General features: G+C 39.3%; 1 protein-coding gene across 1 annotated transcript in view; it reads right to left on the bottom strand.

The window, feature by feature from the left end:
• The window catches only part of PRKN (parkin RBR E3 ubiquitin protein ligase), a 683,347-nt gene that overhangs the window by 263,022 nt on the left and 406,362 nt on the right, over window positions 1–13,963 (bottom strand). Inside the window, exon 7 of the mRNA XM_090135537.1 lies at window positions 5,035–5,171. Coding sequence (XP_089991663.1) covers window positions 5,035–5,171 — 137 coding nt within the window. The remainder of the gene's footprint in view (window positions 1–5,034; window positions 5,172–13,963) is intronic.

The following is a 13,963-nucleotide window of genomic DNA, read 5'->3' as shown; positions in this document are numbered from 1 at the left end:
GAGATACACCACTGCTTTGACATCCTTCACAGGAATAAAAACATCCTATTACTATACAAATAGAATTCAATGGAGATAAAAAAAAATTAATCCTAAAACATGTCTCCTTAAACATTTGCCAGCAACTGTATTTCAGTGGAATATGGCTCCTTAAGCAGTTTGTTATACTTTAAAGCTTTAGTCATTTTTATTAGAAGATAGCAATTTCATTTATATATTTATATATACGTGGTAAAACAAGATTTCTTCCAGATACAGCAGTGTTTTACAGTCATCTGGAGATCTGAATCTTTTATCCAGATTCATTTAAAATACATCATGCATATGATTACTCGTAAGAAATAAAGGGAGACATTTGTGCAAAGTGCCTACAGCAGTGTTAAACCTTGCCTTTCCTTGGCCTCACCAACTTTTCTTCTGCCAAAGATCCATGAGGACCAAGACCCATAATGCCGTAATGCTATTTTAAAATTGAAATGGTGATCATAAGAATTATACATTTAAATATGGTAACACATTGTATGCTTGTATACAATTCCTGCTTTGAGGTAATGGTTTGAGACTCTTTGCCCTACACAGTAACTAAATAACCACAAATGATCTTTCATGCATATGCAAATCTGTCCCTCTAAGCACCTTATTAATTATTTCAAAGATACTTGGAGGTCACCACTCATGGAAATTTCTATGCATGAAGCCTCATTAATACAAGACACCACACAGAGAGATGGGATAGATTTCTGTTGCCATTTAACAAGGGCAGAGAGAGTATTATCTGTAACGTTTACTTTTTTATTTTAATGACCAATGAAATACAGCCAGCTTGTATCCATAAGTCCTTTCTCTGAGCAGATACAGTGGGTTTGAACCATGGGGTTGCTGCTACAGTTTTCTGAGCAGCTAATCCTATCAATGCACCAGAGCTACTGTGCTCAGAGCTGCAACCCTCCATGCTGGCTGTTCTCAGCTGGAGGAGTGCTGCCTGGCACTAGATTAGCAGCTAAGCACTAAGGAATTAATTTTGTTCTTCCCAAAAATCTCAGCAATGACACGTTTTGTATAGGAATGACATAAAAATATGGTATTATCAAGTTGATAAATCATAGCTCATCAGATGAGATAGCCTTCCTCTGAACACATACTACCTTCTACTTAATTAAGCTGCATAAGAGAAAACAAAGAAAAGGAAGGATGTAATCAGACAAAATAAATGAACACAACGACAAAATGCACCTTCTGGCATATATGTGCCAGGAAGCAAGATATTAAACCTACTTGAGAAGCGGTATTTATCTGAAATCCCTAGATCCTTACCAGTTCAAGTTACCATACATATGTGATAACACTGATCTTGTCTGTCACAGTGACCCTCCACTGTTGCTGATGCTGTTTATTTTTATTCTGTTGTGTGTGCGGCATTTTTGACTCCAGATTGATCCAACAGAAGATATAAAAATCTCACTCTGATAATACATTCCCTTGATAAAAATCAGAATAGTGAGTCAAATGTTAATGGAAACTGCAGGCTATGTTCATTATGTTATCTCTCTATTTCAAAAACACTAGAATAAACACAACTAATTGGAAGTGCGAAAGATTTAGACTTAATTACAAAACCTCCTCTACAGTTCTATATGCCTTGAAGAAATGGGCTAGATTTAAAATAAATCAATTCTTGTATGAAAACTGAAATCATTTTTACAAAGCATAAATTTAGAACACCAGTATTTCCTGCTCAAGACATTATAATGCCACTCCACCACTAGCTTGTAATACATAAAATACATGAATTAATATAGACAGAGGTTTTGATCTGTCTATGCAACCTGGTCACCTATTGCAACATAAACTTTGCTATAGTAAATATGACTTTGTTTTGTATTCCTTTTACATGCAGGCTCAAACCAACATCTAACCTTTTAATAAAGCTCAGATAAAAATATTTTTTGCTTTGAGTTAAGCACAGTTAGAAGTAACAGGTATTAAATCAACACTGCCACTGCTAGAAAAAAAGTCATTTCTTGGCATGCCCCATGGTATTCATTCCTGTCAAGAGGAAATAATTTTAGGCTTCACTGAGGTAATTAGAACAAGCTGTGTCAAACACTGCTTTATCTTCCGCACATGTAAATATAAACTGCAAATTGCAGTTGCAAAAATGAAGATTGTGAACTCTAGATCGCAAAAATGCAATCTTCCACTATTCAGTAGGAGTGCTACAATAAGTAGAAAAGAAAATCACATGATACTGTACTGAATGTTTCTTAATTGAATTCATTGCCGATGAAAGCTGCTGAATGCAGAGCTAGGAAGGAGGCTAAACTTCTTTATAACGAACAGTTAAAAGCAAAAGGATTGCCAACACAGACATTGTTCTTCACAGGTGTGATACAGCACAGCCTTAAGTTTTTCTTGAATGACGAAAGATAACTTAGTCATCAGTTCTTAACTCAAATACAACCTAATTCTAGAAACAACTAAGTATCTTGCATACCAGAAAGTCAGGTTAAAGGTGGCTGCAGAAACACAGCAGTATAGTTGTAACAGCACTGATCAGACTCTTTGGCCTGCCATTCAGTTGAAAAGATAATGCTTAGAAATGTTTTTGTTAAATACAGAACTGATAATACATCAAAGAGAACTGACTGAGGTAACAATCAATTTTTGGCTTAGATGAAGTATAATTTGAAGCTGTGGAATGCTCAGAGATTGTGACTGACTGAGAACCTTTGCAACACAAAGCATGTCAGCACTATATAACATCAATACTTCTTTCAGATCATCAGGCTGGCTGTGAGCAAGGAGGCACACCTAGACAGCATCAAAAACATTATGCAGAAGCACTAGGATAAGTCATGAAGTAGTATTTGCTTTGTCAGTCCACATCAGCAATGTCAAAAATCTTGTCCAACATGCTGTACTGACACAACTACACTGCTTTTCCTTCAGTATCGCAATTTGTCCCTGACTCAATTTTCGTACTGCGCTACACTCAAGCACGTCTAAGATATGCACTTGATTGACCCAGGGCAGGGTCAAAATACATGAGCAGGCAGTTTTCAAAGAAACATTTTTACAGATGGTGAAAAGAGACAAAATGTATGGCACTTCTGTTGTTCTTATTTCTACTATCACAGCTGCTACTACTAGAACTAGTACTACTACTTTATTGTATTTGGAAAACAGCGTTTTGACTTGAGAAGTTCAGAAACACAAAGAATAGCAGTACTTCAGTATTTCTATTTTCAGCTGTTTTAATACAAAGCATAAGAAATCTGAGACTAGATATACAGCTGAGCCCTATCTCATTCAAACAGCAGAAGTAGTCTGTACATTCTTTAGGATCTCCCTTTCACAGACCAATTCCATGCCTTCCTCATCCCAGAAATACTGAAATGACATCCCTGAGCATTTCAACTCTCTTTTTGCATTTTTCACTCAACTCAACCCATACCTTGTCTCTACTGCTTATTTCCTATAGTTCCCAATTTCAACACTCTAAGGGGGGAAAAGGTAAAAGTCTCTGCTAATTTGTCTTCACTCTAAGAAAAAGGACATATGAAACAATCAAATTGAATGACTGGAGTTGAATGATTCATGCAAAAATCCTACTATAATTATTACGCAATATGACTAAAAAATGGATTACAAACAGAAGAGGTGGGAAGGATCATTAATTTAAAGTAACAGGTGCAAATTGAAGGAGATGGCACTACCTGTGGTTGCAAAGAAGCCTACAGGAGAGGAAAAAGATGAGCTGTGGGCTGCACGACTGAGAGAACTGATTAATCTAAGGAGAACTAACGAACAGAGAACTGATGAGTTATGGGAGAAAAAGGATGGATTCAACTCAACTAAGCAATGAGGTAGCTAGTTAACTGTGTAGAAAACTAAGTTTTGGAGAAGTAGGCACAAGACGTTAAGAGTACAGACTAACTACATGATATTACGGTGATGGTGAAGGAAAGAATGCTACGAGGAAAGTTCCCTTGATGTTCTTCTTTATACAACATTAATAATTTTATATGTAACTACAGTAGCAGAGCAAGGTGCATACGAGGGAGGAGAAAAATTCAGTGAGACCGGTCAGGTGAACAGCATATAAAAGTAATTCTAGTGAAATGTGATTCGACACCCATCACAAGATTGCATCCAAAGTAATTAATAACAAATAGTTTTAATGGTTCTTACTACTACACTGCCAGTGTCCTTAAGGCATATCTTGTCTGTGACAAATCCTACTCTTAAGAAATGCTGACCATTTTTCTTTGAAGTAGTAGTTTGAATCTTTCTTGTCAACTTTCAAGCAACCAGGTGAAGCCAGCCTCTACAAAGTTTTATTAGTGGAAAATGATTTTCATACCACTACACAGCACTTATTTCAAATAAATATGCACATTAAAATACAACAACAGGAAAAATATATTTTAAAAGCAAAATTTTTGAGAATTTTTCAGTTCACAAATCAGTATAATGGAATCAATTCTCCAAACACATTTTCCAGACTTAGTGCCTTTGTCTCTTACTCATGTCAACTTTTGTTTCCTATGCAGGTAAAACAGATAACCTACCACTTTCTCAGGGTGATCTACATTTCATTCAGTGCAGCAACAATTAGTAACAATAACTTCACCAACAGGAAGGCTACTTGAAATTCCTACTACAGTCCTTTATTATTATTATTATTTTTCAATCAGCTCTTGAAGACAGGCAAAGAAAGTTAACACCTTATTTCATTCAAAAGTGGAAACGTGGAGGTCACGGATTTTTTAAAAATTTTTAACTAGAAGAGTAATGCTGAACCTCAATTAGCACTTCATGATTATAAAATCCTGACACACAAAAAAAGGAATCCATTTAATCCTCCAGTTCATGTGCCCAGCAAGAACCACTTCAATATTCAAATACTTTCCCCATGACATGAAACAACTCCTAAACATAATTTCTGTAGGTATACTCAAAATCATATGAAATAAAAAATGAAATAAAAATTACTTAAAAAAAAAAAAAGAGAGAAAATCCACTATATCTTACCTACACACGGGAGAGAGTAGCCAAGATCTGGGTCATAGATGAACTGACGATCATTCAACATTGTCACACAGTATAAATGGAAACAATCTAGGCAAATTACGTGGCGATGCATGCACTGGAACACAAGCACAGGACTCCTGTTAAAAACAGAACCATGAAAATGATAAACAAGTACTCTAAAACATAAACAATCTGGATCAAAAATCCACAAAAAGCTTCATAATAAACTTCTAATATATAATATAATTTTTCATTAGTGGTACACCAGACAAACAAGGACATAAATCCAGAATTTAGCCTGGCATGTTACAACATTTTTATAAAGAGCCTGTTTCTACCATGAAGGAGACATGTGGAATAGGAGAAATTTTTATTGAAACTTGCAGCTTCACCAAAAACTGGAATCTGAAGCAAGGAAAATGCCTTAGAAAATCTTTGTTTGAGGGGGAGGTAAGATCGTATATGGTAAAATGTCGAATTTTGGAAAGTAAAATTAAGTAAAAATTGTTACAAGAGAAATATGACCAGCTAAGGAAGGCATACAGAATTTTATGATAATCACCATGTCCCTTCAGTCTCTCAAACCAGAGACTGGAACTCTACAGGGAGATAATTCCTGCAGCGAAAATAAGCAAAATCATTCAGCTTCTGGAGATGTGATTCAACTATATATGATTCAACTGGGAACAAGGCTTTTAAACTTCAGTGCCACATACAAGCAACTATCTTCAGGCTAAGTGAGAGATTCCCACTATACTCAGTGGTGCCTGGAGTCAATCTGTCTCCAGCTGTCTGCTGAAGTAAGCTGGTAAGCTGAATCAACTGCTTGGTCGCGTGGTCCGTATGGATGAAAAATCCACTGACAATGATAGGAGCTCCAACACCCACCACACATGCAGACACCGACGCAGAGATACCTAAATATGCATATCTCAAGCTTGGCAGGATACTGCTTGTGGGACTGCAGAGGAGGAATACATGGGAATAGTAAGGACAAACATTTTGACTCGTGAGCTTGAGTGTACTCTACGACACCCCAGCAGGGGCCACAGCAAGGAGGGGCACCTGCAGCTCTCTAAAGATTTTTTCAGAACCATTTCCATGGAAGATGGAAGAAAAAAAAATGAGCAAGATAGTATTATCACATGCACATGAAACACTTCATCACTGCAGGCACAGTTTGCTATAAGTTAAGCTCAGTTAACTTCTGATAGACACACTTTAACTGTCAATCCCAAAGTAATGACTATGACCCCTCTGATAAAGTCATGTGTTCTGTAACTATTGTACAATACTGCTTGCTTATCTCTTCCTTGAAAAATATTATCAACTTCAAGCATCAATAATCAAAAAACAGAAAAAGATGCATTAAGATGAAAAGAACAGTGAAATTCCCACATAAATGAAGAAATATTATACTACTTTTATTTGCCTCTGGGCAAAAATGGAGAAAAATAGGTTAAATGTTAAAGTTTTCTCAGAAATGTAAGGATTTCTCACATATTCACTTTAGTCCATGAGGCAGGCATTAAAATGCATCAAATACAGAAGAATTTACGATAAAATCATAAGAATTAACAGTAATAACTTCTGTAAATCCTGCTAGATGATGCTTTGGAAACCCACTGAAACAGGAAATCATCAAGCCCTCAATGTGGGAATACAACGGGAAAGCATAATCAATAATAATTTTAGATACTGTATGTAAACATTTAATCATCCATGAAAATATGCTTTGAACATAGTATAGAATTCATGGCAGTGTGTGTTGGTGTCTCTAAAAATATAATCTGTGTTCTAAGGATTTTGTTGAATAAAGCAGCTTAAAAGTGGAATTAAATAAAACCTACCCATTACTAATCCTTATTAGTTGCCCACTTGCTGTTTTGAATGTAACAAATAACAATTTTAAAAAGACAGCTGTAAGGCAAAAGGAGAAGCTGATCTGTATAATTTTAGCTCTGAATGGTCCCAAAATCATTAAAGAGAGAACTGGAGGAGCAGTTATCTTGTCCTTCCTGTGCAGAAGTCCCCATGGCTCACCAGTCAATGTAATCTTAAGAAAAACACCTCAAAGCTTTCTTCCAGAACCAGTCCAAGTTGCCTACAGCTGTAAAAACTCTCTTACTTTCAGGGTTAATTTTTCATTTTTATTACTGCAGTATCTGTTTAGACTTATGTGAAGCTCCCTGGATCTAAGGTTGCTACTCTCTGACCTTTCTTTTAGGACAGAAGACAATTTTTGTGTGAGGAGCGATTCACCAACAGTTAGGTATCATTAAAATAAATAAATAAATAAATAAAACAGGTCAGAAATGAACGTGTCTAGGTGAGAATATAAAAACACCTTATAGGAAACCAAGACTAATAGGATTCCATAATGCAAATAAGCCACTACCATCAGTTACTAACATAATTAACATAATTAATTTGTGATATCAATTTTGCTTCTTAATGAATTGCAATTGTTTGAAACCAAACAATACTATCCACAAGGAGATCAGCTCCTAAGGGAGAACTTCAGTGTTTAAATGTGCTATCTTTTAACACTACCGGATTTACAAACAATGCATAGAAATTATATACAAGTCGGAGTGCTGCATGTATCCTAAAACAAAACTTCGCTTACACAACTAAGACTGTTAATTTTGCAGCCTTTGGTATCTGTGTCATAAGGCTTTCGGAAATCTGCATGCTGTGTAGATTTATCCAAATTAGTTTGGCATTAGAACAGTCACTGCGCTACAACATTTGAAGATTTTGTACCAAGAGAAAGCATGTCTAGTTTAAAACAGATATAGAAGTCTTGAGATCAGTAAATACTAAGATGTAGAGATTATGTTCATAATACTTGAGCAAAGCTAGTAAAACTATTCACTTAGGATAGCCTCAAGACTTATTAATAGAAGCCTTACTTGAACCAAACACAATTTATTTTAGAAAGGAATATTATAAAAGTAAAAAAAAATTGCCATACAGTGTAACAAGAGCCCTTGCTCAATCTAATGTAAGTCTAGTAATGTAAGTCTGATGTATGTTTTAAAACGTGTTTCATAGGTTCCATTTACATAATGTGTTGGGCTGAATTAGAGTTCTTATCATATATTATTAGAGAATAATATAAAAGAAAAATGTTTCTCACAGCAAGGGGATAAATTGGCCCTTTTTGTTCACCAATTAGGAAAGTAACCACTTTTAAAAATTGAAAATCCACCATTACAATGAATCACAGAAATTCTACATAATAAGTCACTCACTCCTTTGTGCTCTGATACCTTTTCATTAGAATTTTATCAGCATGAATTTACTTAAATCAAAAAGAGAAGAGAACCTAAATGTTTCTGCTTCATGCTGTTACTGTCACGTAACTGTGGCACAACTACAGCACGGTTGGAAGCACTGTCTGGTCTGTACACTTTTTCCTCCTTCCCTTAAGCGAGAAGCAGCAAGGCACAGATAATTCTCAGATACACTACAACAGTGCTCTGGCTAAATAAAGATATAAAGACTTGATCTTGTTTAGATAAGAATCCCACTGGGAAATCAATTGCACTGGTATATCCCAAAATCTCACAGCTGTTATTAATGTACTGAGAGTGAGTCTGGTGACTACAAACATGAGGGACTACTTACCATCAGGAATTGCTCGCAGGCATAGCAGTGCATTAATTGATGCATCTTTCAATGCCTATTTAAGAACAACCTGGTAGGCATCTGTCCCTCACTTGGTCTTTATCCTTCAGATTTTGGAAAAAGCATGGCTGGGTGAAGGTTAAACAATGTACCACATACATCAGTCTATTATTTTTTAGAAAATGTGAGTAGCCGTGGTCTGAAGGGCTCTGAAGTGAGGAATATATCTAAACCTGTATAAATCTGTGAAATACATTTTGGACAAATCTGTGAAACCCCCTTGAGGTCATTTCTAGGTGACAGCTGGATTTTTCTCACCTCAATCTCCAAATCTTAACCAAATAATAATCAAAAACCTTAGCAGATGTCTATAAGGCTGCCTTGGTGGGAGTACAGTGAGTGAAGCAAAAATAGCCATTTGGGATTCATTTCCGTGCAGTAAATAAATCTGAATGCACACAGTTATATCTCAGCCTTTAACCCCACCTCTGAGTGCTATATTTATCATAACACACTTGCGCATTTCTAATACATTTTTCTGTATTGGCAATCTTCCTGTACTTTAAAAAGCTTTCTATATAAGTAACATCTTCATTTATAAATGGATCTCTGTGCTATTCTGAAATGAATCTTTGTTAACTTACAGGTCAGATCGATAAGCACCCTTCAAAAAAAAAAAAAAAAAAAAGATGAATCACTGAATAAAATGTGCAGAAAGGGGAAATATGGGAAATGCAAACTTAAGTTACACAGACACTACAGGCACTCTCATACTCCATAAACAATCAAAATAATTAAACAGAAATACTATGCTACTTGAGTAGCACTCAAGAGAACAAAATTACAATGCCTAAATAAGCCACTTCATTCATCCATCACACGTGTAGGAAGGGTACAGTTCTCCAATTCATACAAAGCTAGTAGCACATCTGGTTTTCCCTTCTATTGCACACAATTCACGGTCCTATTCAAAACTATTCAAAGAATTGCTTCCTGTTTATCATGCTTTGTGTGTGTGGTTTTCCCACTATGAAAAATACTTTCAAGCACTTCCAGTTAGAGTAGATCATTAAATCCCATTAGAAACACACTACTATTTATATAGAAGTATAAATACAGGAAAATAGAAAATTACTGCAGTGATTTCTGTTTTAAAACTGAGGCGGTTTGGCAGAAAGAACAGCAACTAGTCCTGCCTTTTAATGAGAAATATGCTGTTATATGTGAGTATAAGGAGTGACACAGCAACTGCAGACCAAACTGGTAAGTAACAATGCAACCCCTAAATATTTTGATAAGGGTGAGGCATTTGAAACAAGTATCAAGATCTTACAAGAGAAAAAAGACAATAATAAAGAGCACTGCAGAGAAAAAAACATCTTCCATGGATTTTCAGAACCACTAAAATACACAGTCCTGCTTTTCCCTTCCTCATAGATGAAAAAAATGAGTGTTTTTTTTTAATATAGACTATGTCTATTAAATAAAACTGTACATATAAGAACAGTATTTTCAAAAAATACGTATATTAAATCCATTAAAACAACAAAAACATACTGGTTACATACTGGTTTTGTGTCTTTGATAGCTCACAACACAACACATCAGAGGTCATACAGTGTAGGTTACGAACAGCATGAGACATCACTGCATGTGCTCAGATTTTCTGGTGTGCAGAATCTATAAAAATGTATTTTGAACCACAGCTGTTAACTTTAAGGGGGCACTGGCAGAAGAAATCTGACCTACTGTCTCTTTTCTTATGCTGTATATTTTTCTGCAAGATGTACTTTCATCTTGCTCATTTCTGTTAGAAAGCAGCACTGAAAAGCCTGAACACAGGAACAGACTGATGGCAATAAACTAGAACACAAGAAGAGAGGACAGGCTCTCTACAAATTGGAGCACATGATGGCAAATGCTCCTTTCAGCAGAGCTCCTGTTAACCTGTTGTTGCAATTATTCTCATGCTGTGGACATGATACACGTTGTGGCCTGCAGAATCCGTAACTGCTGTGGTTGGGAACAGCATCCACCCCATAATGGCACAGGCAAGGGAACTATTACATGTGGTTACATACATACGTTGGTGCCCTGCAATGGAACTACACTTGCTCAGACACCCCTGTCTGAACTCTATGCTGAGACATAAGTATACTTGCCACTAACAGTTGAACCTTATGCTATAAAAGAACAGGATGATTAGGATGGAGAAGAAACTTCTCCTGTAATCTGTCAGACTAGTTGTCTATAGCGCTCTGTGTACAGCGCATAACTGGAAAATCAGTCATGCTTTGAAAGGAGATAAGTAGTACACATATATGCAACTGCACTCAGTAGAAAACCAGAAAAAAAAAAAACCAACCCAAAAGAATACATTAGGAATGGCAGAAAAGTATCAGGACGAGTTGGAAACCATGATGCATTTAGAAAGTTATGACCTTGTTGCTATCACGGAAACATGGTGGGATGATTCCCTAACTGGAATACCACCACTGAGGGCTATTGGCTCTTTAGAAGAGATAGGCTAGGTAGGAAGGGGGGGGGGGGGGGAGTTGCCCTCTACGTCAAAGAGTGGATAGACTGTGAGGAGCTTCCTCTGAGAAACAGTAAGGATCAGGTTGAGAGCCTGTGGGTTAGAATTAGGGATGGGTCTAACAAAGGCCAGCTGGTGATAGGAGTATACTACAGGCCACCTGATCAAGGGGAGACTGTTGACAAGGCTTTCTTGCTTCAGATGCAGGAGGCTTTATGCTCACGGGCTCCTGTCCTAATGGGGGACTTCAACCATCTGGATATCTCTTGGAAAGACCACATGGTGAGTTGCAAGAGGTCTAGGAGGCTCCTGGAATGTGTTGATGATAACTTTCTGGACCAGGTGTTGGACAGACCGACCAGAGGTGAAGCGCTGCTGGACCTGCTGCTCACCAATGTGGAGGAAATCATTAATGGTGTTAAAGTTGGAGGCAGCCTGGGTTGTGGTGACCACGCTCTGGTCGAGTTCATGATCTCGAGGGATGTGGGCCTGGTAAAGAGTGGCGTCAGGACCCTGAACTTTGGGAGAGCGTACTTTAAGCTGTTCAATGGACTGTTGACCGAGATCCCCTGGGATGCTGTCTTTAAAAACAAAGATGCTGAAGAGCTAGTTATTCTTCAAGGATGCCTTCCCGAGAGCACAAGAACTCTCTGTCCCTCTGAACAAGAAAGCAGGCAGAGGAGGTAGGAAGCTGGCATGGCTCGGTAAGGACCTGCTGGGCATGCTGAGTGTGAAGAAAGGTGCGTACAAGCTCTGGAAACAAGGGCGTGCCACCTGGGAAGAACACAGGGATGCCATCTGGACTTGCAGATGTGGGATAAGGAAAGCCAAGGCGCAGGTGGAACTGAACTTGGTGAGGGACGTGAAAAACAATAGGAAGACTTTCTACAGGTACATTGGCCAGAAGAGACAGGCCAAAGCGAGTGTACCTCCTTTGGTAACTGTAAAAGCAGAATTGGCTTCAACGGACAAAGAGAAGGCTGAGGTACTGAATGAGTTCTTTGCCTCGGTCTTCACTGGGGGCAAGGATTCCAGTACTTCTCACGTCCCTGAGCCCTGCATCCCTACACCTCTGGGTGGGGACCAGGGTGGTAAATCCCCCCCCACTGTGAGGACAGAGCAGGTCCGAGACCGCCTCATGAGACTGAATGTGTACAAGTCTATGGGGCCGGATGGCATGCATCCCAGAGTTCTGAAGGAGCTGGCTGAGGTGGTTGCCGAGCCGCCCTCCGTCATGTTTGAAAAGTCATGGCTGTCAGGTGAGGTCCCGGATGACTGGAGGAAGGATCACATCACTCCCATTTACAAGAAAGGGAGCAAGGAGGACCCTGGGAACTACAGGCCGGTGAGTCTCACCTCTGTGCCTGGGAAGATCATGGAACAGACCATCCTGGATGACATGCTTGATCACATGAGGAAAGGGCGTGTGATCTGTGACAGCCAGCACGGCTTCACCAGAGGAAGATCATGCTTAACCAATCTGGTGGCCTTTTATGATGGAGTGACAGCATCAGTGGACAAGGAAAAGGCGACCGATGTCATTTACCTGGACTTGAGCAAGGCCTTTGACATGGTCCCCCACCACACCCTTATCTCCAAATTGGAGGGATGTGGATTTGATGGGTGGACCACTCAATGGATAAGAAACTGGTTGAAAGGCCGCAGACAGAGGGTGGTCATCAATGGCTCTATATCCAAGTGGAGGCCAGTAACGAGCGGCGTCCCCCAGGGGTCTGTCTTGGGACTGGTGCTCTTTAATATCTTTATCAGTGACGTTGATGATGGAATCGAGTGCACCTTCTGCTGACGACACCAAGCTGAGTGGTGCGGTTGACACAGTTGAAGGAAGGGATACCATTCAGAGGGACCTCAAGAGGCTAGAAGGGTGGGCCCGGGTGAACCTGATGAAGTCAACGTGTAAAGTGCAGAGTTTTGCACTTGGACCAGAGGAATCCCAGACATCCCTACAGACTGGAAGGAGCGATCCTTGAGAGCAGCCCTGTGGAGAAGGACCTGGGGGTCTTGATAGATGAAAAACTTAACATGAGCCAGCAGTGCAGCTCGGAAGGCAAATGGTATCCTGGGCTCCATCAAAAGAGGGGTGGCCAGCAGGGACAGAGAGGTGATTGTTCCCCTCTACTCTTCTCTTGTGAGGCCCCATCTGCAATACTGCATCCAAGTGTGGAGTCCCCAGTACAAAAAAGACAGGGAGCTGTTGGAGAGGGTCCAGAGGAGGGCCATAAAGATGATCAGGGGACTGGGGCACCTCCCCTATGAAGACAGGCTGAGGGAGCTGGGCTTGTACAGCCTGGAGAAAAGAAAGCTCTGGGGTGACCTCATTGCAGCATTTCAATGCCTAAAGGGAGCCTACAGAGAGGAGGGGAATCAACTAATAACAGCAGGACAAGGGGAAGTGGTTTTAAGTTGAGGAAGGGGAGATTTAGGTTGGACATCAGGGGGAAATTCTTTACAGAGAGAGTGGTGAGGTGCTGGAACAGGCTGCCCAGAGAGGTTGTGGATGCCCCATCCCTTCCAGGCCAGACTGGATGGGGTCCTGGGCAGCCTGGTCTAGCATTAAATGAGGAGGTTGGTGGCCTTGCATGTGGCAGGGGGGTTGGAGATCCATGATCCTTGAGGTCCCTTCCAACCCTGGCCATTCTGTGATTCCGTGAAAAGGTCTGCAGCTTGCAACTGATTGTGAACTGATTCTGTCAATCACTTTTGCACACGCTGACCTCCTACAGGCTATGTAGCCTCACC

Source organism: Phasianus colchicus, chromosome 2, assembly GCF_987193195.1.
Source record: "Phasianus colchicus chromosome 2, bPhaCol1.hap1.1, whole genome shotgun sequence".
Taxonomy (NCBI): domain Eukaryota; kingdom Metazoa; phylum Chordata; class Aves; order Galliformes; family Phasianidae; genus Phasianus; species Phasianus colchicus.
Note: the sequence above shows the minus strand (reverse complement) of the source record. Positions and strands in the feature narration are given on the sequence as shown.